At 36.7% G+C, this 27,430-nt stretch overlaps 1 protein-coding gene across 15 annotated transcripts in view; it reads left to right on the top strand.

The window, feature by feature from the left end:
* The window catches only part of MEF2C (myocyte enhancer factor 2C), a 148,436-nt gene that overhangs the window by 46,269 nt on the left and 74,737 nt on the right, over positions 1-27,430 (top strand). For 6 of the 15 annotated variants that reach the window (XM_032627756.1, XM_032627753.1, XM_032627755.1 and 3 more), the window contains exons 2-3: positions 7,370-7,565; positions 25,281-25,484. In XM_032627756.1, coding sequence (XP_032483647.1) covers positions 7,512-7,565; positions 25,281-25,484 — 258 coding nt within the window. In that variant the 5' untranslated portion in view covers positions 7,370-7,511. Of the gene's footprint in view, positions 1-4,161; positions 4,300-4,363; positions 4,387-4,463; positions 4,476-5,486; positions 5,599-7,369; positions 7,566-25,280; positions 25,485-27,430 lie in introns of those variants that run through there. The other 9 variants (XM_032627742.1, XM_032627751.1, XM_032627743.1 and 6 more) reach the window with 8 other exon arrangements.

Consider the following 27,430-nt stretch of genomic DNA (forward strand, 5'->3'; position numbering starts at 1 on the left):
CTTTACCATTGTGGCCTCTCCCGCTGCGGAGCACAGGCTCCGGACACTCAGGCTCAGCGGCCATGGCTCACGGGCCCAGCCACTCCGCGGCATGTGGGATCCTCCCGGACCGGGGCACGAACCCGCGTCCCCTGCATCGGCAGGCGGACTCTCAACCACTGCGCCACCAGGGAAGCCCAAGATGAAAATTTATAATAGCAACATCTGCCATTTCAAGCCTAGCTTGCGTTGAAGGCTGACAGTTTTGTTTCACTGATATTGGTGTTGTGTAGTGCTTAACTTGCTTTGTTCAATAACAGCAACAAAAAATCCAGCTGCATTTGCTTTTGGAAAAGTTACAGCTGGGGAACAGAACACACTCTGTGATGCTTAATAGCTCTCGCTTTGTGATGAGGACACTGCGGATTTACCTTGTGGTGAGCCCTGCCGCATCACGAAGTGGCCTTTGGAAGAAAACATGGTGAAAAATTAGGAAAACAAAGACTTGCTAGAACCCTGACTTAATTACTCAATATGATGTAGAAAGACTAAAAACTGTGGTGTGGTTGGATAGCACAAGGCTTTTGACATACTTAGACTGTTTGGAGTTTATTTTAGCGTGGGGGTTGGAGAAGGCCGTTTAAGCTCCAGTGTGAAAAAAATGTCCAAGGCAAAATATACCATGGGTGATAATGACTGGGAAGCTGTGCTTCCCTCGTGTTTATTAAATTGTTTATAATGCAATACAGTTGTTTAAAGGTAAGTGTCTCCTAAATTCTAGAATTGTGTAAATAAAATGATTTATATCAGTGATAATGGCAGGTTAGGCCCACTTATTAAATTAATTGCAGGGGTTTTCAAAACGAGTTCCTTTTTAGCCTTATTATATTTCTGACATACATTTCATCTCCTTTTGTCCTTGGGGAAAGATATTAAAGTAGGACTAGAAACATTAATGTAGAGTTTTCAGCAGCCGTGGTCATTGGGAAAATTGATGTATTTCCCTAGTTATTTCTACTTTTGCAGCCTGAAGCTCTTCCATGACTGATACTTATGAGGAACTTCTTAACTTTTATAACACTGTAAGTTTCTCTTCATATAATGATTATTGTTAATGGATAAATGAGGTATTACCTTTAGAAGTTGCCCATCATCATCTCTGCAAAGTAAGGTCTTCGCGGTATATCTAAAGACTATGGTTCACTTGATAACCTTATTGTGTATGACTTTCAGTTTATGCCTCAAAACTGAAGCAATCTTGCAAGTAGTAAACCATGTTCCCAGTCCTACTATGTACCTAGTCTTCACCTATAGTACCACATTTAATGATTACAACCATCCTGCAGATGAAGAAGTACATTCCCAACTTTTTGTAAGGCAAGGGAAGAGTGGTTCCAAGTGATTAAGTCATTAGTCTTTAGCCACTCAGCTTCTAAGTACCAAGTTAGAGTTCATACCCTGAGCTTTTCTGACTCCAAAATCCATTCAGTTTCCACTTCTCAGTATAAATTATTCTTATTCCATATATGAGATGCTATATAAATATAATGAAAGATTAAGTGAGGTTATCAGTCTGCTTCTGTATAAATGAAAATGTTCTTAATAGTCATTAAAAATAGTGACTGAAGAAAATATTCACCTGAGAGATAAAAATCTTAATTAATTCATTAATCAACTCATAGTTATTAACTCCTACTATATGCCTGGCACTAGGGTAGAAACTGAAAACGCAAAAGTCAGATAAAACAGACTTGGCCCACAGATGTTGAGGAAGATGGCAGACAGGCAATTTCAGTTGTGACAAGTGCTACAAAGGAGGACATGGTGCTATGAGTCCTTATAGGGGAATTTGATGTGATCAGGAGAGCGCGAAGTGCTTCCTGGAGAGATGAAATATGCTGAGACAGAAAGGAAGGGAAGAGGTTAAGGAGGCACAGAGGGGAGGGAGGAGCGCTCCAGGCCGCAGGAATTGCATGTGCGCTGTGGCAGGAAGGAGCCTGGCAGGTGTGGGGAACTGAAAGACAGTTGACATTATGTTACCGTTCTGAAGATGACTCAAAATTCATCGTACTGGGCTTCCCTGGTGGCGCAGTGGTTGGGGGTCCACCTGCCGATGCAGGGGACGCGGGTTCGTGCCCCGGTCCGGGAGGATCCCACATGCCACGGAGCGGCTGGGCCCATGAGCCATGGCCGCTGAGCCTGTGCTCCGCAACGGGAGAGGCCACAACAGTGAGAGGCCCGCGTACTGCAAAAAAAAAAAAAAAAAAAATTCATCATATTAACTTGGAATAAATTGAGAAAATAACTTTGTTTATATTCATGATAATGAAATCCAGTGGGGAAGAATGGGTAATTTTATTACCCTTAAGAGGATGTCTTAGCTATGTGTCTTTAGGACAAATTCAGCTTGCATTCATAGCTAGGGTAGTATAACATTTTATATAATACATGGTAAGCTTAGAGAGAAGTGAAGTGACTTTCAGGACCAAAGAAATATTCCCTAACTCCTAAGACATCACATAGTTGAATAACAGTAAGATTAATAATTATTATATCTTTTGAAGTTCAGAATACTTCTTAAGAGAAAAAAATTAAGAGATCTGCTTGTTCCTTTTAACCAAAATATAATTACATGCCTCATGTGTCTTTCAAACATATCATAAAGTAGAAAGTTAAATGTATCTAGATGCACCATAATGAGCAAAGTTTTCCACTTAAACTAATAATGAATCATTTAATTGTTTGAATTAGTAATACCAGGCTTGCAGCAACTGGGCTTATGATCATTTTTGTCCCTTGCTAAGTATCCAGCTTGTATTTATATAGCCGTATAATTTCTTGTGTGATATAGCATGCTTGCTTTTCAGCTTGGAGTTTTTACAAAACATTTTATGAAGATGCTAGTGGTAGTGAAAATGTGAGTCAGTGAAAAAGTTATTTGCTAATATGAGTAAAAGAAAACCAGAATTCTTTATTGCAAACTGACATCACATATTTTAATGTTTTGTCATTATTCATAGGCTGTTTTTATTTAAGTGACTGCACGGTGCTTATTGTAGCAAAATACATGCTTTGCACAGATAAGTTTAGCAGCAGAGAATTAATTTCTTCCCACATCTTTCAGTGTGGCATGGCAGTCTCACTCTAAGATCAAAACACAAAACTGAAGGTTATGTTTAATTTCTAAATCAAAGTGTTGTGGGAAGATGATTGAAATCTGAAGATGACTCAGATTCACTTGATATGTGGTTTTCTTCCTACAGAAATCTTATGGTAGACTGCCATTTCCATGTTAGAAAGAAACTAATAGTGATGAGACTAAAATAAATAGTTTCACTGTATACTGAAAGTTTATGTTAGTTACTTTGGTTCTTAGTCTGAATTTTTTTAAGAACTCTGAAAGCTTCAATAACATAGGAGTCTCTTGCCCCCCTGCCTCACCACCACCCAGTATATCTTTTTTTTTTTAATTATGGGGGCAAAGAAGTAATCCGTGTATTTTCCCAACAAACATTGATTTTTCTTAACAGTTTTCATGATTCTGTTTTTTACCAAAAACCAAAGTATCCATCTGGCTCTTTGCTGTATAGAATTCTTCATTTGCCTCGAGAGAGTAAATTAAGATTATATGGCTGCATTAGCTATGTCAGATGATTTGGGTGAGGTATGGTAAATGGTAATTGCAGTGTATCTCCTACTTCACCAAAATGAACTTGTTGGTTTTCTTATTTTTATTTCTTAAAGCACTCATATAAAATACTAACCTAGAGCTGAAATGGATTTTTTTCTCAGGTGTTTTAAAAATAGGAGTTAGAAATGTTGTCCCCGTGTCTGGATTTTTCTCCTTGTCCCTTATCTGAACCTCTCAAAGGCCTCTCTGTGTGGGGTGAGCAGCCCAGCACACTCAGACAGTTCTGCTCAGAGAAGGAAGTGAAGAGTTTTGGTTCCCATTTTACACTTCTGGAACAGTTTAGGGAAGGAAGCACCTTTACACCTTTTATTGTTCGTGGTTGCTGACATCATATCCTTCCCTGACCAGTCTGTGCGTGTTTCCTGCCATTCTGTCAAGATTCTTCTGTGTTACTGGGAGGGATTTGTGGGAGGGAGGGAGTGAGGGGAGGAGAGGGGGAAGGGAGGGAGGTGTGTGTCACTCAGGGAACTTGTTTGTAAATGAGAGAGCCAGGGTGGGAGAAGGATCTTTAGCGTCTGTCCACAAGAAATTCTTCTCTCCTTGGGTCTCAAACCACTTGGCCTTCATCTGTCTGCTTACGCCAAACTCAAAGTGAACAGAAGCCTCCCATAATGAAGTTCCCCTTTTTAGTAAGCAGCATGATTTTATTTTTCTTCTATTTAGGTTGGCAAAAAGAAAAAACGCAGAAGACTGTAGCTCTATAGAGTGTAACTATGGTAGAGTATTTGTTTTTCTTTTCTTTTTTTTTTTTAATTACTGATTGTTTCTCTGTAACTCTGTCATTTTCCAAGAATTCTTCTTTCATGTGGAAAGAAGTAGTGGTAAGGCTGCTGGAATTATTTTAAGCTTATGGTTGATTGTACATAAATGAAAGTTCTCAGGGTAACTCAAATTCTACTATATGCAGTTCAGCTATTATATTCTTTTCTTCATATACATACAAAACAATTTTTCAGATTACTGAAGTTATATAATCTCTTTTCAGCCTCTCTAGGCCTCTTACAAATTAGTACTTGAAACCAACCTTACAATATAATTTTTGCATAAAAATCAGGTTAGAAAAATAGTTATGCTAAGAAAACAGCTACTGAGCTGTTGTTGACCTTCCTAACTCTGAATTTTTACTGACAGCCTTGAAACCTGGTGACCCATAATCTAACGTTCTAAGCAGAATGTTCCAAGGCACGTTTTACTTCATGCAAACAGTCTCATCCTCACCATATCTTACTCTGCATATGTACTTAATCATATCAAATTTTGCATTTCAGAAATGTTCAAAAGGCAGCACACTTCAAGAAATATTCATTTTTACGGGAAATAAGAAAATGTTTTAATTTTATTGAAATTTAAACTTACATCTCTCTACATTACCTTGCATATTTCAAAATGTCTTTAATCGATTCTTTTATATATATACATATTGACACGTATCAGTTCTTTCTGGCAAAATACTTCCCGTAATGTTTTAAGAATTAAAAAAAAATCCTTGCTCTGCTCTTTTTAAGACGCGTCCCTCATTTCAAAGTTGTGAAATATGGGGTGGTGAGATGGAGGAACTCTTCTAAGTTTGATTCATCAAGAACTCTGTCTTTCCAAGGAGACTTTTCTCCAGGGATGTTTCTCTACTCGTTTGGTTATTTGTATTTTGAAATCAGGATCCGCAGAAGTTTTCTTCTTCCCCTCCTCTTCCACACTCTAATCTGTTCACCCTGACCTTCCACCTTAAAGTGAGTAAGCGCTTAGGCAGGCATAGTCCTGTAAGCCGATAGTGCCGCGGCCTCAGCTCAATGAAAGAAAGGAAATTGTCCCATATGCATTTGCTGTGGATTCATGGGTTGGCTTTTCTGTGATCGAGGAAGCCTGTTTGTCTCTTTGGGTTCTTGCACATGCATGGGAAATACCATTCTATCTTGCTGCTTGCTTCTAAGGTAAGACTATAGGAAACACTGGAAAGTTGTCCAGTTGAGTGATATTTAAGACCGTCACTAAAAATAGGTAGATGGACCGTGTTTGACAACAGTGAATATGCAGTTGTGCTTTGTGGATTCTTCATATTTTAATGTGATTTTTTTTAATATATCTTACAGCTTATTTTTTCCTGTCTATTTGTCAAATGTGTGTTATTTATATAACTCTAAAACTCTGAACTACTTCCAACATTTAAAATTGCCGCTGGAGTAATAGTTTTGATGAGCACTGTGTGGTCGTGATACTACTCAACATACGTATATTCTCAGAGGCAGAAGTGAGCTACAGTTTAATAGAAGGCGCTGGGCAAAAGAGAATGGATGGTCTTAGTATTTAAGCAGCACTTAATCCACCAGAACTAATTATATCATAATAGCTTCTGCAATTAGATAATCACAGAAAACTTAAATTTAAAAAATTTACTCAAGGTGATAAAGAATTTAGAAATTAAATTAAAGAAATCAAGACAGCCGATGTGATCAGACCAAATGTGTAACAGTTCCAATTCCTGTTCCAATAACTTTGAATTGGAGCCAAATAATCTATTAAATAGCCAGGACAATGGCTTAGTATTGCATAATACATGTGGGAATTTGTCAGGTCGGTTGTCAGACACCAACTAAAGTAAACAAGGAAATTCTGAGCAATGTGTGAAGTAGTTGCATTCTTTGACATAAGATGGGATAGAATAATTGAAGCTATTGCTTGCAAATGAAGAAGCCACTGTGGAATGCCTTTTTGTTAACTTCCACATTTCACAGCAATTCACTTTCATTCAAATATTTACAGATATAATTTAAAACAAAGAAAGATACATACTTTTAATACACTGGATTCTCTGGGTTTATCTTACATTGTTGATGATCACTTCTTTCATTTTAATTCATGGCCTAAAGATATCCAGTATATGGCAAGCTTCTATAATTTTATATCTTGCTCCCCAAAGAGATATGATGTGTCTTTTTAAAATATTTAAATTTAAGGAACTGATGGCTTATAAGAAATATAGTCATAAATGGAATAATACTCTAATTTTCATACCGTTTCTTTCTTTTCTATGAATGATTATCTTTTTTGATTCTTGTATTCAAGATATAGCTTAAGGGCTTTCAAAAGGAAAAGATTCCACTGCTGATAGCTGCTTGTTATGTAAGATTAAATATCCCACATTATTTTTACAGCGTTCTCATAGCAGTGACTTTTAAAAAATAAGATTAAAGGATTTAGATTTAAATTCGTTGACATTTACATATATCAAATAGCACTTTCATAATAGTCCATCCTATTTGCATAACGAGGGACGTTATCACCTCTGCTGTCAAAACACGAAATTGTTTTCCCTTCAGAAATGAATTAGCTGCCCTACTTAGCATACACAGGTACATAAAGGTTCATTAACTCTCTGATTTAGGTAATTTTTCATAACAGAAGGGTGAAAATAGTCACCTAGTTTCATTAAAAAAATAGTAAGAAACTCTTTGCAAAAGATACATTTCAAGTGTTGGGCTTTAAAGCATAGTTTTCATCATTTAAATGACTTGTTAAATTACTTACAAGATTATTTTAATCATAAGAACAAACCATTCCTACTTGATATGCTCCTACATGTGATATACCATGTACTTTTAACAGATGCTTATTTTCATTCATTTAATTTGATTAGTTCCATAGAGTTTTATTTTTAGAAAATTAGAATATTAAAGTGGTGCTTAATTTTTATTTTTTGTTCAGCAGGAACGAATGCAGGAATTTGGGAACTGAGCAGTGCAAGTGCTGAAGAAGGAGATTTGTTTGGAGGAAACAGGAAAGAGAAAGAAAAGGAAGGAAAAAATACATAATTTCAGGGACGAGAGAGAGAAGAAAAACGGGGACTATGGGGAGAAAAAAGATTCAGATTACGAGGATTATGGATGAACGTAACAGACAGGTGAGTGGGGTGAACTTCTGTGTGTGTTGTTATTTACATGGGCCATTTATTACACTCCCCCCCAGATATGTTAAGTGTACTGAAAACATTTTGAGCTTATAAACATCCATTAAGAGAAGTTTTAGTGAATTAAATGTGGTCAGTTTAAGTGCTGATAGTAAAGGGAAAAAAAATCACTCTATCTGTAAGAAATATACTTTACACATTGACGATTATTCACTTTTTACTTCAACATGAATTTTAAATGGGAACTGCGTTTGCGTAACATGAATAGCTTAATAATTAAGAGTTAATAAGCATAATATTGCTCCACTGCATGCATCATCAAGCAAAGATATTCTTATATTCATGGGAACGAGGCCTTTTGTGGTCATCCATTTAGAGGTTTATAATATAGACTAAATATCCTGTATCAAAATGGCTTCCAGTCTATTCACAGTAAAAGAGACTTTGAAATACATCCAAAACGTTTAACATTGTGCTGACAACGAAATATTAGTCTCTTCAAACACAGAAGCGAGAACTATCAGTTAACTCATACCATTTTCTTTAAAGCCTGAATTTTATAAACCTAGAGGCACATGTTATCATTTTTTTCTAGAACTCCAGTGATATCTGTATGATACAATTAATCTATTCTAAAGACTTTATACATGCAAATGCTCTCTTCAGTGAAGACTTGTATATTATGAATATCTGTGATTTGCCTCTATTTTCCTTCACCCTTGGGGAGAGTGGATTTAGTTAGGGGAAGTAAGAATAGCCGGGTGGTCTGTATGCATCCTAATGTTAAATAATGGTTAAATAACAAATGTTGAACCTGATGTTAAATAGCAAATAATGGTTCCTGAGAGATATTACAGTACTGCCAGATCCCAATCATTGCAAATGGATAATGGAACCTACAGAACAGACATTCCTTGACCACGGTGGGGAGGAGAGCGTTTTGGCTGTTGCCCATTTACACTGGGGAAAGCTAAGAGGACGGCCTCAGAGACGCCCCACCGGACTGTAATTTCCCCCAACACTCTTTCTGCCCTACTGTGCCTTTCTAGCTTCTTGGACCTTCTAGTGAGACTAGAACTGATTCGTGCTTTAAAACTTTTTATTGCTACATGTGTAAATTATAAAGAATAGAAGTTGTTATTTATGCCATCAAAGCCAGTATGCCATTAAGAGGTAAAGAAACTTTTTAGATTTTCAGATTTATACTCCTTTAAATTATTACACTTAAGGTACATATGACTTGAACTATTTTGGGCTGAAAATTGAGCTAAAGGATGAACAATGCTAAGATTTACGATGGATTCCTTCAGTGTTTTCCTACACATTGTGTATTGCTATGGGTCAAGCCAAAAAGCAATAATTCTGTCAATATAAAACCACAGTATTTTTTAATTGATTTATAGGTTGAAATTTTAAAACTGAAATATTGAACATCATATACCGCTGACTATTTAGATCTTACTGTTTGGACTAGCACCTGTTTGGGGTGCAGTCAAAACTTTATATGAATTAGCATCTACACTTCATTAATAATGCCAGTTAATTTTGGGGTTCACGAAACTTATTGTATCTTCCTTTTGCTTACAAGGACAAAAGAAAGTTTTTGCAGTTGAATTCATGAGCTTTCATTATGCTTTATAAAGGAATATAAAACTCACAGGCATGCGAGAACGTTAACACTATACTTTTGAGCTAACAATTGAACGTTTTTTCGTAATTTAAATATAGTTGCGTCTACAATTGCTGTTACTCTCACCCATGTTAGAAGTCATGATAACTTTAAGAGAAGAAAACATATTTAAATTCAGCTTAGTCAATCCTACTTTTTTTAATCCTGAAGATGAATTCCTTGGTTTTATTCTATAGAATTTAGGATCTGTGTAGTCTTTTCTTCGTCTTTAGGTTCAGTTGGCCCTTTAATTCAACACTCTTAAATGGAATTGGTAAAATTGAAAGCTTCCACGTTTTAATATATATTTCAGTGATTATTTTACATGGCTATTGACAAACTTAAACAGCCATCTTACTTATAAATATTTGTCATGCGTGCCTCTCATCTACTGTAAGAGTGATCATAAGAGCCATTTGGGAGAGAGCCTAAAAGATGTAGGTCATGGGCTTCCCTGGTGGCGCAGTGGTTGAGAGTCTGCCTGCCAATGCAGGGGACACAGGTTCGTGCCCCAGTCCCGGAAGATCCCACATGCCACAGAGCGGCTGGGTCCATGAGCCATGGCCGCTGAGCCTGAGCGTCTGGAGCCTGTGCTCCGCAATGGGAGAGGCCACAACAGTGAGAGGCCCGCGTACCGCAAAAAAAAAAAAAAAAGATGTAGGTCACTTCTGATAACCAGCACCAGCAAATCTGCAACAGCATGTCATACAAAGTGAGGAGACACCCCTAACCTAGGCTCCCTTTAAAGTATGCATTCACATGTTGAAAAGAGAAACATTAACTGCTTTGCCCTTTTTGAAGCTTCCCCGCTGTAGACTCCCTAACAGAACCTCACACGATAGCTCACTGTCATCTTTTCTCAAAAGCAGTAAAAGCCTGCCCTGCCATTGCAAGTGTTTATTTGGCTATACAGAGCACAGGGTGTGTTTTTACAGAATAAGAAATACTGACTTAAAGTGTGCAATGAAATATTACAGAGCTGATGCGATAAGTTGTATATCATTGAGAAATAAAACTGTGGTAAAACAGAGTGGCTGGCTGTTTAAATTGAATTTTGCCCTTTATTTTTCATTATGGCAGTAGCAACAGCTAAAAATCAGAAACTCCAATTGTATACATAAAATAGTTTAGGGGAGGGAAAAAAAGTAACAGCTAGTTTTGTTTTTTTTTTTTAATTTTCCAGAGTCTCCAAGTTTATGAAAACTACTTATTTCTCAATCTCTAAGCTAAACGAGGTGGATTTCTTAAGCTAGTATGTAAAAATAAATAAAATCATGAACTGTCAATTTGTCTTACGGAAATTTTCAGATAACTTAAAAGAAGCTACGTGTTCCAAGAACTACATATATATTACTCCATTTAATCTTTAGTAATTCCATTTACAGCTGAATAACTCATTTATTTATTAAATCAACAAATATCACTTGTTTGCAATGTGCACAACGTGAAGTATTCAGCAGTAAGCAAGAAGAATCTCATTCAGCTTATTGTCTGCCACAGAAGTTAGCCAACTGTTTCTGTAAAGGGCCAGATAGCCAATACTTTTGGCCTTGTGAGCCATGCAGTCTCTGTCTCAACTACTCGTCTCTGCCCTCTTAGTGAAAGCAGCAAAGGACAATGTGTATACAAATGAATGTGTCTGTGTTTGAATAAAACTTTACTGGCAAAAACAGGGGGCAGGCAGGATTGGCCTGTGGGCCATAGTTGGTGGACCCCTGGCCTGGTGGGATGAACCAGACATGAAATATGCAAATATATAACAAAAATTCTGTTCACATGTGCTATGAATGCAGCTCTCCAAATGCTATGAAGGAATAACAGGAGGTGCCTTATTTAGATTGCGGGTGAGAGAAAGGCCTCCCTGAGGAAATGCTGAAAGATGGGAGCTAAAAGATGATTCAGAGTTAGGCAGGTGACAACATTCCAGAGGGAACAGTGTTTGCGAAGCTTCTGAGAAAGTAAAGAGCTTGCTAAGGAGTCTAAGGAAAGCCTATGGAGATTGAGCCTGGTGTGTATAACTTTAGAGAGGTGAGAGAAAAGGTTTAGATGCTAGGGAGGGCCCAGATCACACAGAGCTTTGAAGTCAGATAGTTAATACTAGGAGGTGGCCAAGATATGAGCCCAAATCTTTCAGATTCAAAAACAAAACAAGCTTTTCTCAATCGCGTCACTCTGCGTTCTGTATAATATAATGGCTAGGAGCATGGTTGTGTGTCATTGCTTTCCCCAGTTACATCATACTGCATCCAGTGTAATACCATGGTGAAGAACATGGTTTTTAGAGACACACAAACCTTGTTCTGGCCCTAGTTCTGCCACCTGCTAGCTGTGTGACCCTCCAGCAAGTGACTTAACCCCTCTGAGTTTTCCCTCATCAGTAGAGGGGAGATTAAAAAATAGTACCCACTTCACTGGGTCATTGAGATGATTAAATTGGGGTATAAATGTAAGGCACCTAACATATAATAAATGCTCCATAACTTTACCTGTCAGCTATTCCTGTTAAGACTCACCATTAGCTATTATAGTTAATGTGATTTCTATCAGAACAACACCTGTGCTGTGTAGCACAGTAAAGAATGGTACCTGAAACCTTCATTTCAATAGGGTGTTACCTTAAAAGGGTATCAGGGAAATGGAAGGAAGAGTGGAACAGAGTAGAGCTGGGGCACAAAGGAGCCTTTGGAAGCTAACAAGGGGCAAGAGAATCGTTTCAGAGCAAGAGCCAGATGATGGCAGAGGATGGCTTGTGGACAGGAAGGAAAATCACACAGAACATTTATAGCTTGTGACGAGGATGGGGAGAAGTAGTTTCCCAGTTTCTATGCTTGTGGGACTTATTTTCAAATGTATGTTACTGACCAAATTATTTTGAACTACTTATCACTATTTTTAATCACTTCTAGCTTCCAGCTTATTCTCACACTACAATTTCAATCTCTCCATCTGCATTTTTTGTTCTTACTTGTGAGTTACCTTCATCAGTTAGGCAATAATCTTACCCTCCTTCATATGGTACCAGTTGTTACTGTGCTTCTGAAACAGACATATTTTTAAATGAGTTTTGTCCTCATATGACTCTTTCTGCAAACAGAATATACTTAGAAATCTGTTATATCAAGAAGAAAGATATATGAAAATTAGGCATGCTTAACCTAAGTCTGTTTTCTTGTGTGCTTGTATTTAAAATTTTCAGCTTTCCCACTTTGAAAGGATAGGAGAGGCAAACCCGAATTTATTTGTGTGACTTATTATAAAAAGACATTTAAATATTTGAATAACTACCAGAGAAAAATATTTGCCGAATAACACAGTTACGGCCTAATATAGTAAGTTAAAGAAAGGAGTTTATTAAATGTCTTAAGTTCTTTTCTTCTATCAGACCTGACACACTAACAGTTTTTGCCAGCAAACAAAATATCATGTAATTATCAGTGCAGTAACTGGAGCGCAAATTAAAGACAATTAGCAGCATTCTCTTGTTAATAGAAAAGGAGAATCCCCTTATGACTAAAGGGGATTAGTCATAGCTGTTAAATTTTCTGACTTTTTCCCTTTTCTTATGTCCTTATCTCAGTTTCTTTACATGACTTATAAATTATTTCAAAGGGGCTCAGAAAAAAAAAAAAACTGGAGAAATAGTTCAGTGTAGATGCAGCCTCTGACAGTTTCTACATACTGAGGTTTTTCAACTAAATCTGATATTATCTAAACTAAACTGAAAAATAAAGAGTTGCCTTGATTTTCTCAAATGACTCTTCTTTAAAAAGAAGCAGATTTTACTCCTTACTCTCCCCTGTTTTCCTCTATTTTACGTTCTTCTTAGAATTTTAACTAAAATTTCAATGGAATTTTTACTGTAACATTCCTTCAAGGTGGTATCTAGAATACCCATAAATGAAAGGGCAGATTACAGTTCTAAACTTGAGAGTTACAACCTACTAACCTAATATAAAATTTGTGGAAGTTGAGATAGATTCAATCTTTAAATGTGAGGATAATATAGAAATACAAATAAATTGCTTCAAGAAAATAAGTTTTTGATGAATTCTAAACCATGAGTTAAAGAACAGAGTCATCCAGACACAGTTTTATTTTGTCATCTCCACAAAGAGAACGTCCAAACTTGTCACTTGCTTATATGCATATCGAGCAAATGCACATTATTTGAGAGGGAATTATGCTTTAAATACTGTAGAATAGTTATCCATGTTAGTCAGTGGATATTTGGAACCTTGCTTTAAATAAAGTGAATAAAAATTTCAATCAGTGCAAAAGTGTTGGGTTTTTTAATCTCTAAATCCAAAGTAAACCTGCAAATAACTCATGATAATGATCATTATACTCCTTTTCTTCTCAATATCATTTCTTTACAGCTGACTGCCTCCCCTATACTCATATTAAAATTTTTATTAAACTCATTTTATAAAATGAGTAAATAAATAAAAGCAGGGTGTATCATAGTAATACTTTAGGACACAGTAATGCGTCTCAGAACTGAATTGCAGGGTATATTGATGCTGTGCATGCCTACTTAAAGGTTCTCCGTGCATATAAGTTAAATCATTCTTTTGTTAATCTTAAAATCACCAAGGGGAAAATTTTTTTTTTTTAGAGAGTTGGAATTAACTGGTGAGAGACTGAAAAAGAAAGCCAGAAGGGAAAAATGACAAACTGTATTTTTGCGAGATTCCAAATCAAAGAAAGCAGTAGCCAGAGTACTCAGATGTATGTTTAACAGCTGTGACATCAAGCCATCCCTTTCTCTTCTGTTCCTATCAATCTGAAAACAATTCAGAAATGGTTTCCCCACTCTATAGTTGAATCATAGAGATAGTGCACAGCATACTTTCTGTACATCCCATGTTGTGTGAGACTTTTTTTTTAATTGGCGTATAGTTGCTTTACAATGTTGTGTTAGTTTCTGCTGTACAGGGCAGTGAATCAGCTATATGTGTACATATATCCCCTCTTTTTTGGATTTTCTTCCCAATTAGGTCACCACAGAGCACTGAGTAGAGTTCCCTGTGCTATGCAGCAGGTTCTCGTTAGTTATCTATTTTATGCATATTAGTGTATATATGTCAATCCCAGTCATGTGCGGGACATTTTATACTTACACAGCTAGATCTGTTCCTTTACTGCCAAAAAGGTATTGTTCCAACTGCCATCAAACTATTCATTAGCTTTCCTTTAGTAGGAAGTCCAAGAGAGGCCAAAATGTTCACAAGGAAAAGCATAACTATCTCCTCTTGAATTCTGTCACTGGATTTAAGATAGGAGCTCCTCCTTGAACTTGAGGGCTTCAAGACTTTTTGTTGTTTCAGTTCTAATTTGTGTATTTCACGTAATTTCCATTTAATTAACTGTAATTTAGAAATATTCCAATGCTTATATTTATTGTGTCTCAGTCATTTTGTGTAGCAAGTTGACACGGAATGGCACCTTCCACCTGTAAGTGCATACACACACCATTCTGTGTGCTACAAATCCCCTTTTGCTTTGCAAATGCCCGAACTTTGTATGACATTGTACTACTGAGAAACCAACACTAAAAATATTAACATTATAAATAGACCGCATAAACCAAGAGGTTTCTTCCAAACTGTAGATTAAAGAACATGTTGCTGATAGTTTCAAAAGCCATGCACTTTGCAGTCTAGACTTCCTTTAACATTGTAATTTATTCACTTAAAATGAGCTCCTTCTTAGTAAGAGTATTTTTAAAGTTGACATCCCAACATAGTCTTACTGAACACAATTGGAACTCCTGCCCCCGCCAAGAATAATGGCTTTGTTTGGAAACAAAACAAAACAAAACAATGACAACATTGTTAGTTAAATTAAAGTAAATGAAATTCCATAGTATGGAATATGTATTTGTGTTTCTTTTGAAATATGTTGGACCATTAATAGGAATAAGAGAACCACTCTAAATGTTTGGATATTTGACTTTTAATTTTAAGTTGGAACAGTTTAGCTTAAGAAATCACTAACATTTAAGTAACATTTCAACAAATGTAACTGTTTGGAAACTACAACGGAGACCGCCTCCTGCCTTCTGTCTTGCAAGGATTGATTTGGAAGGCCCTGAGGGAGAAAATATTGGAGTTAGGAGGTAAAACTGAAGCCATTGTGGAAAGGAAGAAGTTACACTCTTCCTGTTATGACAGGAAACATAGACAAATGTGCTTCCTGAGCATTTGCTCAGCAGGGAATGAAGTAGTCTTTGACCTTTACCTTAGGTACATTTTGGCTTTGTTAAACTAGTAAACATGTTTTTGCCCCCAAAATATTAATCTGGTTTATTTGATTCTTTCCAGACTCAAATTATATATTTCATGTACATGAGGTATAGAGAAACAAGTATTTATTTTATGACTGCATCTGCAGACTGGATTTAGAATGTAAATCAGCCCCTTAACAAACCAAGCAAACCTCAACAGCATGTATAAAAAAATTTAAAACATATTGTGTTATATATAGTCTTCTCTTTTTAAAATCCAAAACATTCTTGGGCTTAGAAATGGACCACAATAAAATGTTTTAAATCCTAAATTTAATAATTATAACTCATCGTCTACCTTTTCCTCATGTACATAAATATATCAGAAATCAGCTATGACAAGTTTTAAAACCCAAACTTTGAATTTGTTAAGACACTCAAGTTTATTAATATGCGTTCAGTTATTTAACTGTAATCTAACCCATTGTTTTATTATGTTTCCTCGAAATAGTGTGCAATGCGCAAGATTTAAAGTCTTATTTTGGTGTTTGGGGTGTTGACTTAGGGTGAGGGGTCGGTAGAGTCCTAAATTCCACATGCTAAGCCCCCTATTTTAATCCTTCTATCGCATTCAGAATTTTAGGAACTACTGCTTGAAACCCTTTGGAAATCCTACTGCATCGCAGTGAAATGCGGCTCAGTTTGCTGAAGGCTAACGAGGACAATAGTCCTCTTTGCAGCAGAACACACTGCTGTCTCATCCTCGCAAGTTATGCTGGAGGGTTACAAGCACATGGTAGCAGTCTGCTTAAAAGAGTCCCTCACTGCTCTTTAAAGAGCCTTTCATTTATGGTGGCAGGCCCCGTCATTGTATAAAGGAGCGCTTGTCTAGAACACAAGTCTGCAGTGGCACTACTTCCTCCCACCGAGAGTAATCAAGCCTAAAGCTCGCAAGCCTTTCTAATGACAGACTGAATTAAACAAAATAAAATTGAAGAGGAATACTTTAGAACAGTTGCACCATTACTTACTGTCAGGAACAAGCCAGGGAAGAAAAAGAGCATTTAAGAGGGCATTTCCCTTTTTTTCAATTAAAGATTGTCGTTGCAGACTCTTGACTCCATCCCTAACCCTTTAAACACATAGGAAGACCTAGCGGCTCTGGATTAGAGAGCGCATTGTATCCGTGAACTGCCCATCTTGTCCCTCATTAGTCACTCCTTTTCCTTAACTAGGAGGAAACTGGGAGATTCTTTAGGCTGTGGGTGAGGAGGGCTGGATCTAAACTATTTCCATAGGATTACAGTTGTATTCCTCGTGACTCTATTTGGACGAAAAAATCCCTGATAAAACCTCAAAACTTTGAAAATACAATTAGCTAGGTATATGAGTCCCAAACGCATTCTAAAATTATGAAACTAATATTACTTTACGATTTAAAGAAACGAGTAAAAAGTTTCCCCACTCACTGAGCAGACTCACTGATAAGTTCAATAAGATCAGGCTGAAAGAATTCTGATTGGTGGGACGAAGTATTGGAGAGCCATAGGTAAAAGTATCCTTGCTTCCCTTAGTAAATGCATCTGAAGTCATATAGAGTTAGGCCTCAGTTATTCTCAGAGATGTGAATAGCTGCTGTTTCCAAAGGTCTTTTTCTTTCATTTATTCTTTCCTGTAAGGTGCAAGGACTCCTACCGTTAAAATATGGTAGGAAAGTTCTCCTGAGGTGACTTTATGAATGGAGCCAGGTTTGGGAGGGTGAACAGAGGCCTGCGTGTGGTGTGGAGACTCATGATTAAATGCCCTTTCTGTTACACAGTAGTCTAACTAATTTCTGTGCCCTGTAGGAAATGATATAGGACTTGTCCTCTGTTTTAGAACTTGTTATTTACATTGACTGTGTGTAAATCAGAGACCCACCTTTTTTTATTCTGGCTGTAAACAGGCTTGTATTTGCTACCAACCAAAATGCCCCTCATTCTGTGAAATTTAAGTAAACATCCATAAATATAGAACTCGTGTGTGCCCACTAGTGCGTGCGTGTGGTTCTCACTGGCTTTAGTGGGAATGTCTGGAGGTCTGAGGGCAGAGGTAGCTGCAGAGTCCACACAAAAGGAGCTTTGGTTTATTGTCAGAACCAAGAAACCAACTTCTTCTCAATTTTAGTATTATTAGTATTATTTTTTTTAATTTTAACCTCGAAAGCTGTCCTTATACTAATTAATAAGTTGTGCACCACCCTGCTGTGCTCATCAGAATTGCTGACAGTTCTAGTGTACCTGTACCGTGCTTGATGAGTGGTTGGAGGGGGCCATGCTGTACTGACCTCCAGCCTCTGAAATGCACAGTTGTCTAAAAGAGGGAAGGAACACTGACTAATGGAAAGAAAGATGGATTTTGTGTGAAGAGGGTTCTATTTCTAGTTCATCAGCGACTAGTTTTGTGAGTGTGGATAAGGCAGTTCGTGCCTTTGTTGACAGTATCATCTGAGAAATGGGGATGATAAACTGTGCCCAATAATAAGTTAAAAGAGATGTTGTCAAATGGAGCAAGATAGCTTAGAAAGTCTTTGAAAACTTCTTAGAAAAAAGTCACCAAATAAAGTCAACACTCTTATCTAAAAACAATTATAAAAAATACGATATGCTCCAATTTCACCAACAAACCCGCACACAAAATTTGACGCAATCCAGTTTTTCTCCTATTCATTTTTACTAAATGTACATTTTTACTATAAGTTAATGTGACAAAAAAGAAAAATAACTGTGAAATTTTCCTCTCTCAGTGGCAAACTTCTTACTAACATAATTTGAGCGTGCATGGAAATTCATTTTTAGCCATTCAGTTTTGATTGCCAAAAAAAATGAGTAATTATTCCATCCATCTATCCATTCATTCATTCAACGAATATTTAGCCAAGTATTGTGCTGGGACTTCAGGTTACAAGAGCAGACAGGAAATGTTCCGGGCTTTCAGGGGAAGCTTGAGGTTTAGTTGAGAGAGCGATCTTTTACAGTAGGTAACAAGAAGTGACTGAGCCTGTGCATCGTAAAAAAGATACTACCTACCTTGTATAGTGTTTCACAGTCAACAAGTCACTTACACTTGTGTGTTCCTTAGTTTACCTCTCATCGTAACTCTGTAAGATACCTGTCATTACCTCCACTTTACAGGTGAGGAAACTGGGGTACGGGTAAGTTAAACAGTTTACCCGAGGCCAAGGACACAAGGCTCATACATGGCAGAGCTTAGACTTGATTTTCAATTCCCATGTTTTTGCTTCCACAGTACAGAGCCCCAGTGATGATGCATATATAGTGCCTCTTTTAAAATATTTTAATGTGAATTTGCTATTTTATCAATCTGGACAGTTGTTTTTCTGTGCATTTTCAGCACTATACCTAATTTAATATTGTCTACTCCAATTCTTTACAGTCTTTTATATCTCTTCTAACTACAAAAAGAAAGTGATCCAGTTTTATTTCTTGGAATATTAAAATTAGAATGACTATGGTAACATATTGATGAGATTGAGTAACCAAAACCTAAGACATTCTACAGAACGAAATTGCAGAAATAGATTCTTGTTATAAACTGTATTCCATTCACTGTAATCTTCCCCTTTACCCAAAGGTCTGTGCTAGGTAGGCATAGAATCTGAACATCTAAATCTGGAATAAGCCTTTTAAAGGTGTCTAGTCCAGCTTCCTGTTGAATTCGGGAACACCTTCTAGACCTTCCTTGATATGCAGCCCTACCTGAACATGTTCAGGAATGAACTGCTTCTTACTTCATGGGACTAGATCCACTCTTGGACAGTTCTCATCACTAGGTTTCCCCCTGTTTTGAACCTCTTTATGATTTTCAGCAATGCTTTCTAACTTTGCTCTATAGAACAAAACAGAATAGCTCATCTGCCTCTTCACATGGCCACGAAGTCTGCAGATCTTGGGAAGTGTTTGGCATTTCTCTTTTATCTCTGTTTTTCCGGGTTAAACATTCCAGATTCCCTCAATGATTTCTCCTGCAAAGTTATTCTCAGACCCTACATCGACCTGTTTGCCATCCTATAGATGCTCTAATTTTGTCGGTGTCACCCAGTGTCTTCTTAAAATTCTCAGAGCTGAACATAGTACCAAAGATTAGTTAGTGCTGACTAACTAAGAGATCATTAGGATAATTAGTTCCCACTGTGGAACACTATAACTTTAGATCCTTTTCCCCAAAACAGCTATCATGTTAGTTTTCCTCCAACCTGAGATTATGTAATTCTGTTTTTTTTTTAATATGAATGAAGACTTTAATATTACCTCTGTTTCTTTTCGTTTGTGATCCAGCTTTCTGTAGAGTGAGCTATGTACGTATAAAGACTCTACCATCTACTGGGTTATCACCCAGATTTGTGTAGTGTGTGGATCTGATAAGCACGCAGGCTACATCTTCATCTACACCACTGATAAAAATGGTGCCTGGGACAGGAAAGTTACTCTTGAACTCTGTGGCCCTTTGCAAGAGACTGTCCTTAAACTTAACACCAATTAATTAATTCATATTTAAATCATCTACATTACTACTAGCTAATCTCAAATATATAATATTGTGATGAGGATTTCATCAAATACGTTGCCAAATACATGTTCTTTAAAAATCTGATCTCATTAGAAAGTTCAGTAAATTTTTGCTCAATGAATGCAGTCATCTGAATTCTTAGATCCTCCCCCCTTTATCTCTGTACCCTGTGATTGTAAAATTCAGTTTTTACCTTCACACTTTTCTGTCCTTCATGATGAGTCATCAGGGCAAGGAATAAAGACCACTTTCCTCTGAACTTTTTGAATTATTTTTTTCTTTCTTCAAGAAAAGTTAAACAATAAATTGTCAAAAAGACAAGTTTAAAAATTATCTACTTTTAGCAGAAAATTTTATTGAGACATTCGGTTTAAAATAGAGTATTTCCATTCCGTAATCCATTCGTTCATTGAGTATCCATTGGTCAGTCTTTGTGAGGCCAGAGGTGGGGTTTTCAGGGAGCTCAAAAAGCCAGCAGGAGAGGCAGACTCAAACAACCAATCAACTCTGTAATATTAGAATAAGTCTCATAATAAAGGTTTGTGAAAAGCTCTAGAGGATAACAACGAGGGAGGAATGAGTGTTATCTGAATGTGACAATGAAAGCTTCATAGAAGAAGCTGACATTTAAAGGAAGCCTTACAGCACCATGGGAGCCTGCCAGCGGCCAGATGGAAAGGGGGAGGGACGTAACGCCATGATCAGCTTTCTCTGAGTACAAGATAAGAAATAACCAATATGGTAGGTTTCATTTCATATTCCTCTTGATTGGGTTAACATCTACTGTTATTTTTCTTGCTCAGTCTAGAAGAAGGATTGGTCAGAAAACAAAAACTGAATTCACCCAACTCTGGATAAAAATACAATTGAGATCATTACACATGACTGGAAATATAACATTATTAGCCAAGGAATACATTTTGATTCAAATGAAGGAAATTCCTTTGGAGCTTTAAGGAATTAAATGACTGTTTTTCCTCCAGCCATGAGGATGAGACATGAACAAGGGAGATACATATTTACATGTAGTAGAAGCCCGAACACCCAGCACTGATGTCTGATGTGGAGAACGCTCAGTCAGTATTGGTCGGCACAATGTTTGGCGTGTAAAAAATGCTCAATAAAAATTGCTTGACTTACTTTCATGTTTCTGTAAATAGATTTTCCTTATTTCTTTATAAGGAATATAAATTGTATGGAGCTGTATTTAATGAATGTTCCTTTTCTCAATTTCAAATTCTAATTTCAATTATTGATTCATACCAAATAAGTTCTAGAGTAATTGTCAGCATGAGATGTGTGATGCCTGCCCTTATGCTAGGATTTAAAACTCGAGGTTAATATAGAACTTAATACTGAATGTCTTAATAAAACATCATCATTACATTTGAGGCTGTTTCAAGAGGTAAAGAAAAAAGAAACATAAAATGCTCAACGTTTACAGAGTAATCTTGCTTTCCATACATATATTACATATGAAGTCTCTTTAATTTTGAAAGCTAAATGTAAATTATAGCGCCCACTTAAATAATATTGGTTTTATTGTCTTCTTGGTGCACCTTGATTGATGTAAACACTGGAAAAGAGCATCTCTTTGCCTAACTGCTGTAAAAACAGTTTTCCATCTCACCTAAGGTTCAAAATATGTTATTGAAATAGAAATGGACTTGTCCCCATTACAAACAATTGTCAAGTTATGGAAAATGTAATCATTACAATGCATTATTATATTTAAGTATAAAAGCTCTGAATTGCAATCTTTGTCATTGAGTGGCATATTTTAAACGAAGGGTAATATCCCAGTTCTCTTAAGAAAGCCTAATGCTGAAAAACAATTTTATCTAACTGTGAACAATGAGAAAAACCATTATAAAATACATTTTGAGTATGCTATGAAGAATATGAACATAATACAGAATTAAACTTAGTGCAATTAAGAGTAGGTTTTGAAGATATTTTCTTAAATGCTTTAATATAGTCATTGTCATTGCAGTTTGCAGTTTTAATGAAAAGAAGCCATATGCACTGACTTTCTGACAGGTATTATTAAATAAGTATGCATTATCCAGCAGCCTATTTGGTTACACAAAAGTTGAGGAGTACCTAAAAGTAAACAAGTAGTGGCTTTAATGATATTTCTGTGCTGAAATGTACTTTGAGGGTGAGTGTTGTAACGTGCTAAATTCTGAGGTTTGAGTACAACAGAAACCATACTGTATCGAGACATTCCACCTACAGTTTGTGGTCATGAAAGTCTGATTAAAAGTGGTTTTAGATATATGAAAGTATTTTGGGTCAGTGCCTTCCTTCTGCATTGAACGTACTCTGTAGCCTACTTCACTAAACAAAATACCAATATGCAAGTATATTTGCATGACTAAATTGCATCTAAAAGAATTCTTAAAAGACATTTTGTATAAATCTGTATAATTAATGGTGATACTTTTTATCCATTCCAAAAAGATAATCTTCATTTAGCTCATTCCTAATACCAATCATGACTCATCTGAATGAACCAGAATAAAAAAAGTTTCTAAAGTAGTATGATAATCAGATATGAAAATAAAACACTGGCTATGTTTTATAAGAACAGGTTAGTAAGACAGTCAATAAACATAAAACAGAAGGTGAGACATTGGCAATCATTACAAAGAAAAATTATCCCAGTTGCAACGTAAATAACATATCTGAGCAGATATTGACTAGTCGATGTGGGCTGGTAAATACCTAAATGCTGTATTTTCCAAAGAATGATCAGTGGGAATTCCATAGTTCAGCTTTATCTTTCTATCAGGAAGACTGTAGTAAGATCCTCAAATAGCCTTGATCAGGACTCTTTGAGCCACTAAGGCAGGTGTATTTTGTAAGTTCTTTTCCTGTAAATCAACTAAGAAAGGGATGGGAACTAAGATTTATTGAGCTTCTACTTTAAACACAAAGCTTGATACTGTACATATGTTATTTTATGTAATCCTTGCAGCAACCCCACAAGTAGGTGTTATCTCCGTTTTATAGATGAAAAATCAGACTCGGAGAAAAATCAAATTTGAAGAAGTTAAGTGAATTTCTCATGACTAATAAATAGCAGATCAGCATTCAAATCTAGGGTCCCCTGAATCCAGACCCCATGTTCTTCCCTTTCTATCATGCTGCCTTCAGTGCAGATGTGATTAAAGAATGTAATCATTATTAAAGTGTAGATTTATCTTTTTAAAATTCTGTTTATGAGTTGTTAAATAAAAATTCGGTGGGGAAAGCTATCACAGTTTTATATAACATACATCACTTTGATATTTCTAAAAATGACATAATAGTTTTCCCTATTTCATTTTTTAAACTACAGATTTTTAATGTGTGCCCATATGTCTGCTGTTCTAGGCACTGGAGATACAGCAGTGGGCAAAATAAAAATGGTACATGCCCTTGTGGAACGTGCACTGTAGTGGAGGAGACAGACATTAAACAAATGATCACACACAAAATTATACAAGTTATAAAATATGATAAGTACTATAAGAAAAAATAAAGGGGTGATGGGTAAAACAATAAGTATTAACAGAAGTGTGGGGAAATGAGGAGACCAGGAAGTCAGCTTTTCTGTCTGCTAGTGCACACTTCCTGTCAACACATTTATTTAGGCGTGTGGGATAGGGGACATTCCAAGTCCACTCAGCGGTCTCTAGTTTGGGTGACTGAGTTTATGGTGAGATGGGGGACCCAGGAAGGGGAGCAGATTCGAGGGTGAAGGTGAGTTTGGGCTTTGGGGGTTTGAGGTTCCTAGGACTTTTAGATAGACACATGAGTGGAGGACATCCATAGGGTGGCTGGAGACAAAGAGAAAGAAAAGGAGCGGGACTCTAGATTTAGGAGTTACACCAGAGTAGGTAGTAGATAAAACTGAGCTGACCTCTGCAAGATGGGTTGGATTTGAAGTTGAGGAAAAAAAGTTAGTTATTATTTTCAAAAGTGACTATTTAAAAGTCAGTCAGCATTTCCCAGAGTAGATGCCTCAAAAACCTGGTTCAGAAGAATGATAGGAAGTGCTCCTCAAAATAAATAAGCAAAGAAATCAACGTTCTGTCAGCAGTAAGTTTGGGAAGCAGGTTAAAGTTTAAAAAGTTCCTCAGCCTTTAATATACCGCTGTGCCTCATTTCCCAAACACATTGGACCATTGAACTTTCTGTCTTAAGGAGTATTTTGTAGAAATAATATTCTACAAAAGACCTGCTGGGAAACACTGGACCATGAAGTATAAAGGCTTATACTTAAGAATGTTCATGGTTTTTGGTGGGCAGACTGGAATTTAATCAAGAGAAGACTGAAACTGGGGATAGTAAAATGCATATTTGCACTGGCAGGTAGAAGTATTTGAAGCCAGAGAGGGGAGCTCTTGTAGCCGGCCCATCAGGAAATGGCAGTGACAAGAGTAAGGTTTTGAAGATTAGGATGAATCGAGGAGGGAATGGTTTCAGACAGGGAGATCGCCTAGGACAGGAGCTGATAAAGACATGAATGATAGAGATGCCTGGGAAATAGACAAGAAAGTGTGAACATGAGAAACATTTTGAGGGGAGGAATTGTGGGACTTGGTAATAGATTAGAGTAAAAGAAGAGAAAGGCAAAGATGGCAATACAGTTTCTGGCTTGGGAGAGGAAGAAAGATACACAGAAGAATGAAACCAAAGCCCTAACAGAGTTATGGCTAAAGCACTTCCCAACTCCCTGCTGGATTTCTAGAAAACAGAATACAACTTTGTCTGAAAGTACAGTCAGATCCCTTCAGCGTTTTCAGTTCAATGGCATGAGACTAAACAGTTTTGAGAAATTTTGAACATAGATCTAAAATACTATGTCCATAATGTCATGTCCAGTCTTCACATGGCCCAAAAATAAGCTCCGAATTTATAATTAAGAAATATGCTAACCCTGCTGAAATGGACTCTTTTAAATCTTGAATTGCTCAAAGAAACATGAACAGTTCTCTGGTCACCTTCATTGAAATGCCCTACATTAAATCTGGCATTTACAGTTTCACATTCAGCAGCAAGCTAGAAATCTCACAATTTCGAATTATAAGCAGAAATTAGTTTTAGATTTATTTGCTTTCTTTCCAAATGTGTTAGTGCCCGAGGGCTCTGACAACAACACACGTTGTTTTACAAAGGAAAAAAGTACTGTTTTATTTTTAAAGGCATGCTTTTTTTTTTCCTCTTTAAAAAAACGTGTCTGCTTTCTTTTTTCCAGGTGACATTTACAAAGAGGAAATTTGGGTTGATGAAGAAGGCGTATGAGCTGAGCGTGCTGTGTGACTGTGAGATCGCGCTGATCATCTTCAACAGTACCAACAAGCTGTTCCAGTACGCCAGCACGGACATGGACAAGGTGCTGCTCAAGTACACCGAGTACAACGAGCCGCACGAGAGCCGGACGAACTCAGACATCGTGGAGGTGAGCGCGCATGCGTGCCTGGTGAACCGCAAACAGGCAGAGCCACGGGTGTTCAGAGCTCCCCCCTCCCTTTACCCCCCACACAAGCACATCTTGCTTTACCCAAGATGTTCATATTCCCACAGGTGTACCCAGGTTTATCGCCCCAACTATTACTCCACCCTCTCTCTTTCTCAAAATGCAAGGTAGGGCGGTATGATAATAGGGACTACATGAATCTGGTCCTTGCTAGAAATCAGGCACCTGTGTCAGATTATTAACCTCATCCTTCAAGAGTCGTCATTGTCGACCGCAGTGTCAGGCCGCCAGAACGGGGAAGTGTGGCCGGGGGATGGCTCGCCCACATTTTAGATGACTTCTCATGATTTCTTTTAAGTATATGCTAGTTTCCCAGCAAAGAAAAAAATATTTAAAAATGAGTTCACCCCAACTTTTCATTTGTTTTTCATTTTATGTCTCTTCTTTCTAATTCATTCTTCCTAATGTATTCATGCTGAAGGAGTAAAGACAATTATTCTCCTAGAAATCTTTTCCCCAAAATTATATCATTTAATATAGCACTGTTAATATACATGGGATCAGAAATCTGATGGAAATGAATTTCTAAATGTTACTTGGTATTTTATCCAAGTTAGATTTAAAACATTGTTCCATTGTGCCAAAAATAAATAAGCATGGCGTTGAAACTCAAAAATATTTTTGATTTGTTAGCATAAGTAACATTGCTGTACGATTTTAAATGCTTCTCACGTGTATCCTATTTAAGTGTTATTGCCTTATAGTACCCTTTGTAAGCAATGAATACTAAACCAAAAAGGAAGAGGTGTAATGAGGTATATGTCCCCGTTATACAGATATAATGCCCCCCATCTGTCTGTTTTCCTCACCTATCTATCTCCTTGTGGTTTCCTAGATTGTGACTGCTTTCCCAGAATTAAGAGAAAATAAATGTTTCGAAAGTATGTATTCAGCATCAATCTGCCAGAATACAAGTTATTCTTGCCGTTGCTTAAATTGTTTGAACTGGTTTAAAAAAAATCTAGTTCTGATCAAACTAATCTGCCTCTCACATCCATCTTCTCTTTACCTGTTTTAATTGTCTAAGATTAATTCTCGTTTCTTTGCTTTTATTTGGAAGTTTTTTTAAAGTATTGAGCTGATCAATTAAATTTTTTTATTTTTTGCCTAGTAGGCCAAGCAGATAATTTCAGAGAAACAAAAGTAGATGATGAGTAGACCTAATGTGGTGTGTATTTAAAATACTTTCAGATTCGCATTACTACACATTTAGTTTTTCATTGACTGATAATTTTAATTGTGGGCTTGCCTTGATCTTGAAATTTAAGATCATTTATAAAACTTACCTAGTATGTATTTCAGATAGTATTTTATTCATGTGCACACATAAGTATGAAAATACATAGACATAAATATTAACAGTTGTCAGTTGTCAAACCTCATGAGTGCTTTCGTGTGCATGCTTGTGTACATTCACGCACATTTAACTATAAGTTCTGAACAGAAAACAACTCCATACTCAAAACTCCACCTTATTACCAAAATCATTACAACAACCATTGCAGGGTAACAGAAAAATCTGAGCTGGAATTTGTCATCAGATTTGAACTGCTCCAGTTCTTAATATGATGGGAAGTGCAGTAGAACCATATTAAACTAGTTGAAAATGTGTTGACTTTTAAAATTTGTTTTCTAAGGAGTTTAAAAATCTATAAAATTGTATTGTGAGGGCATTGCTCAGGAATATACTATGTGGTTTAAAGGAGATTTAAAACTTCACATACTCTAGAGATTTTCATATTCTTGGACAGATGGGTATCTGAGGTAGACTTCTTCAAGGTCATGAGAAGAACATTGGGTTGAAAGTCAAAGGGCTTGCACTTTAACCCTTGCCTTGCACAGTCTTACTGGGTGACAAATGAGCTACT

Source organism: Phocoena sinus, chromosome 3 (assembly GCF_008692025.1).
Source record: "Phocoena sinus isolate mPhoSin1 chromosome 3, mPhoSin1.pri, whole genome shotgun sequence".
NCBI lineage: Eukaryota > Metazoa > Chordata > Mammalia > Artiodactyla > Phocoenidae > Phocoena > Phocoena sinus.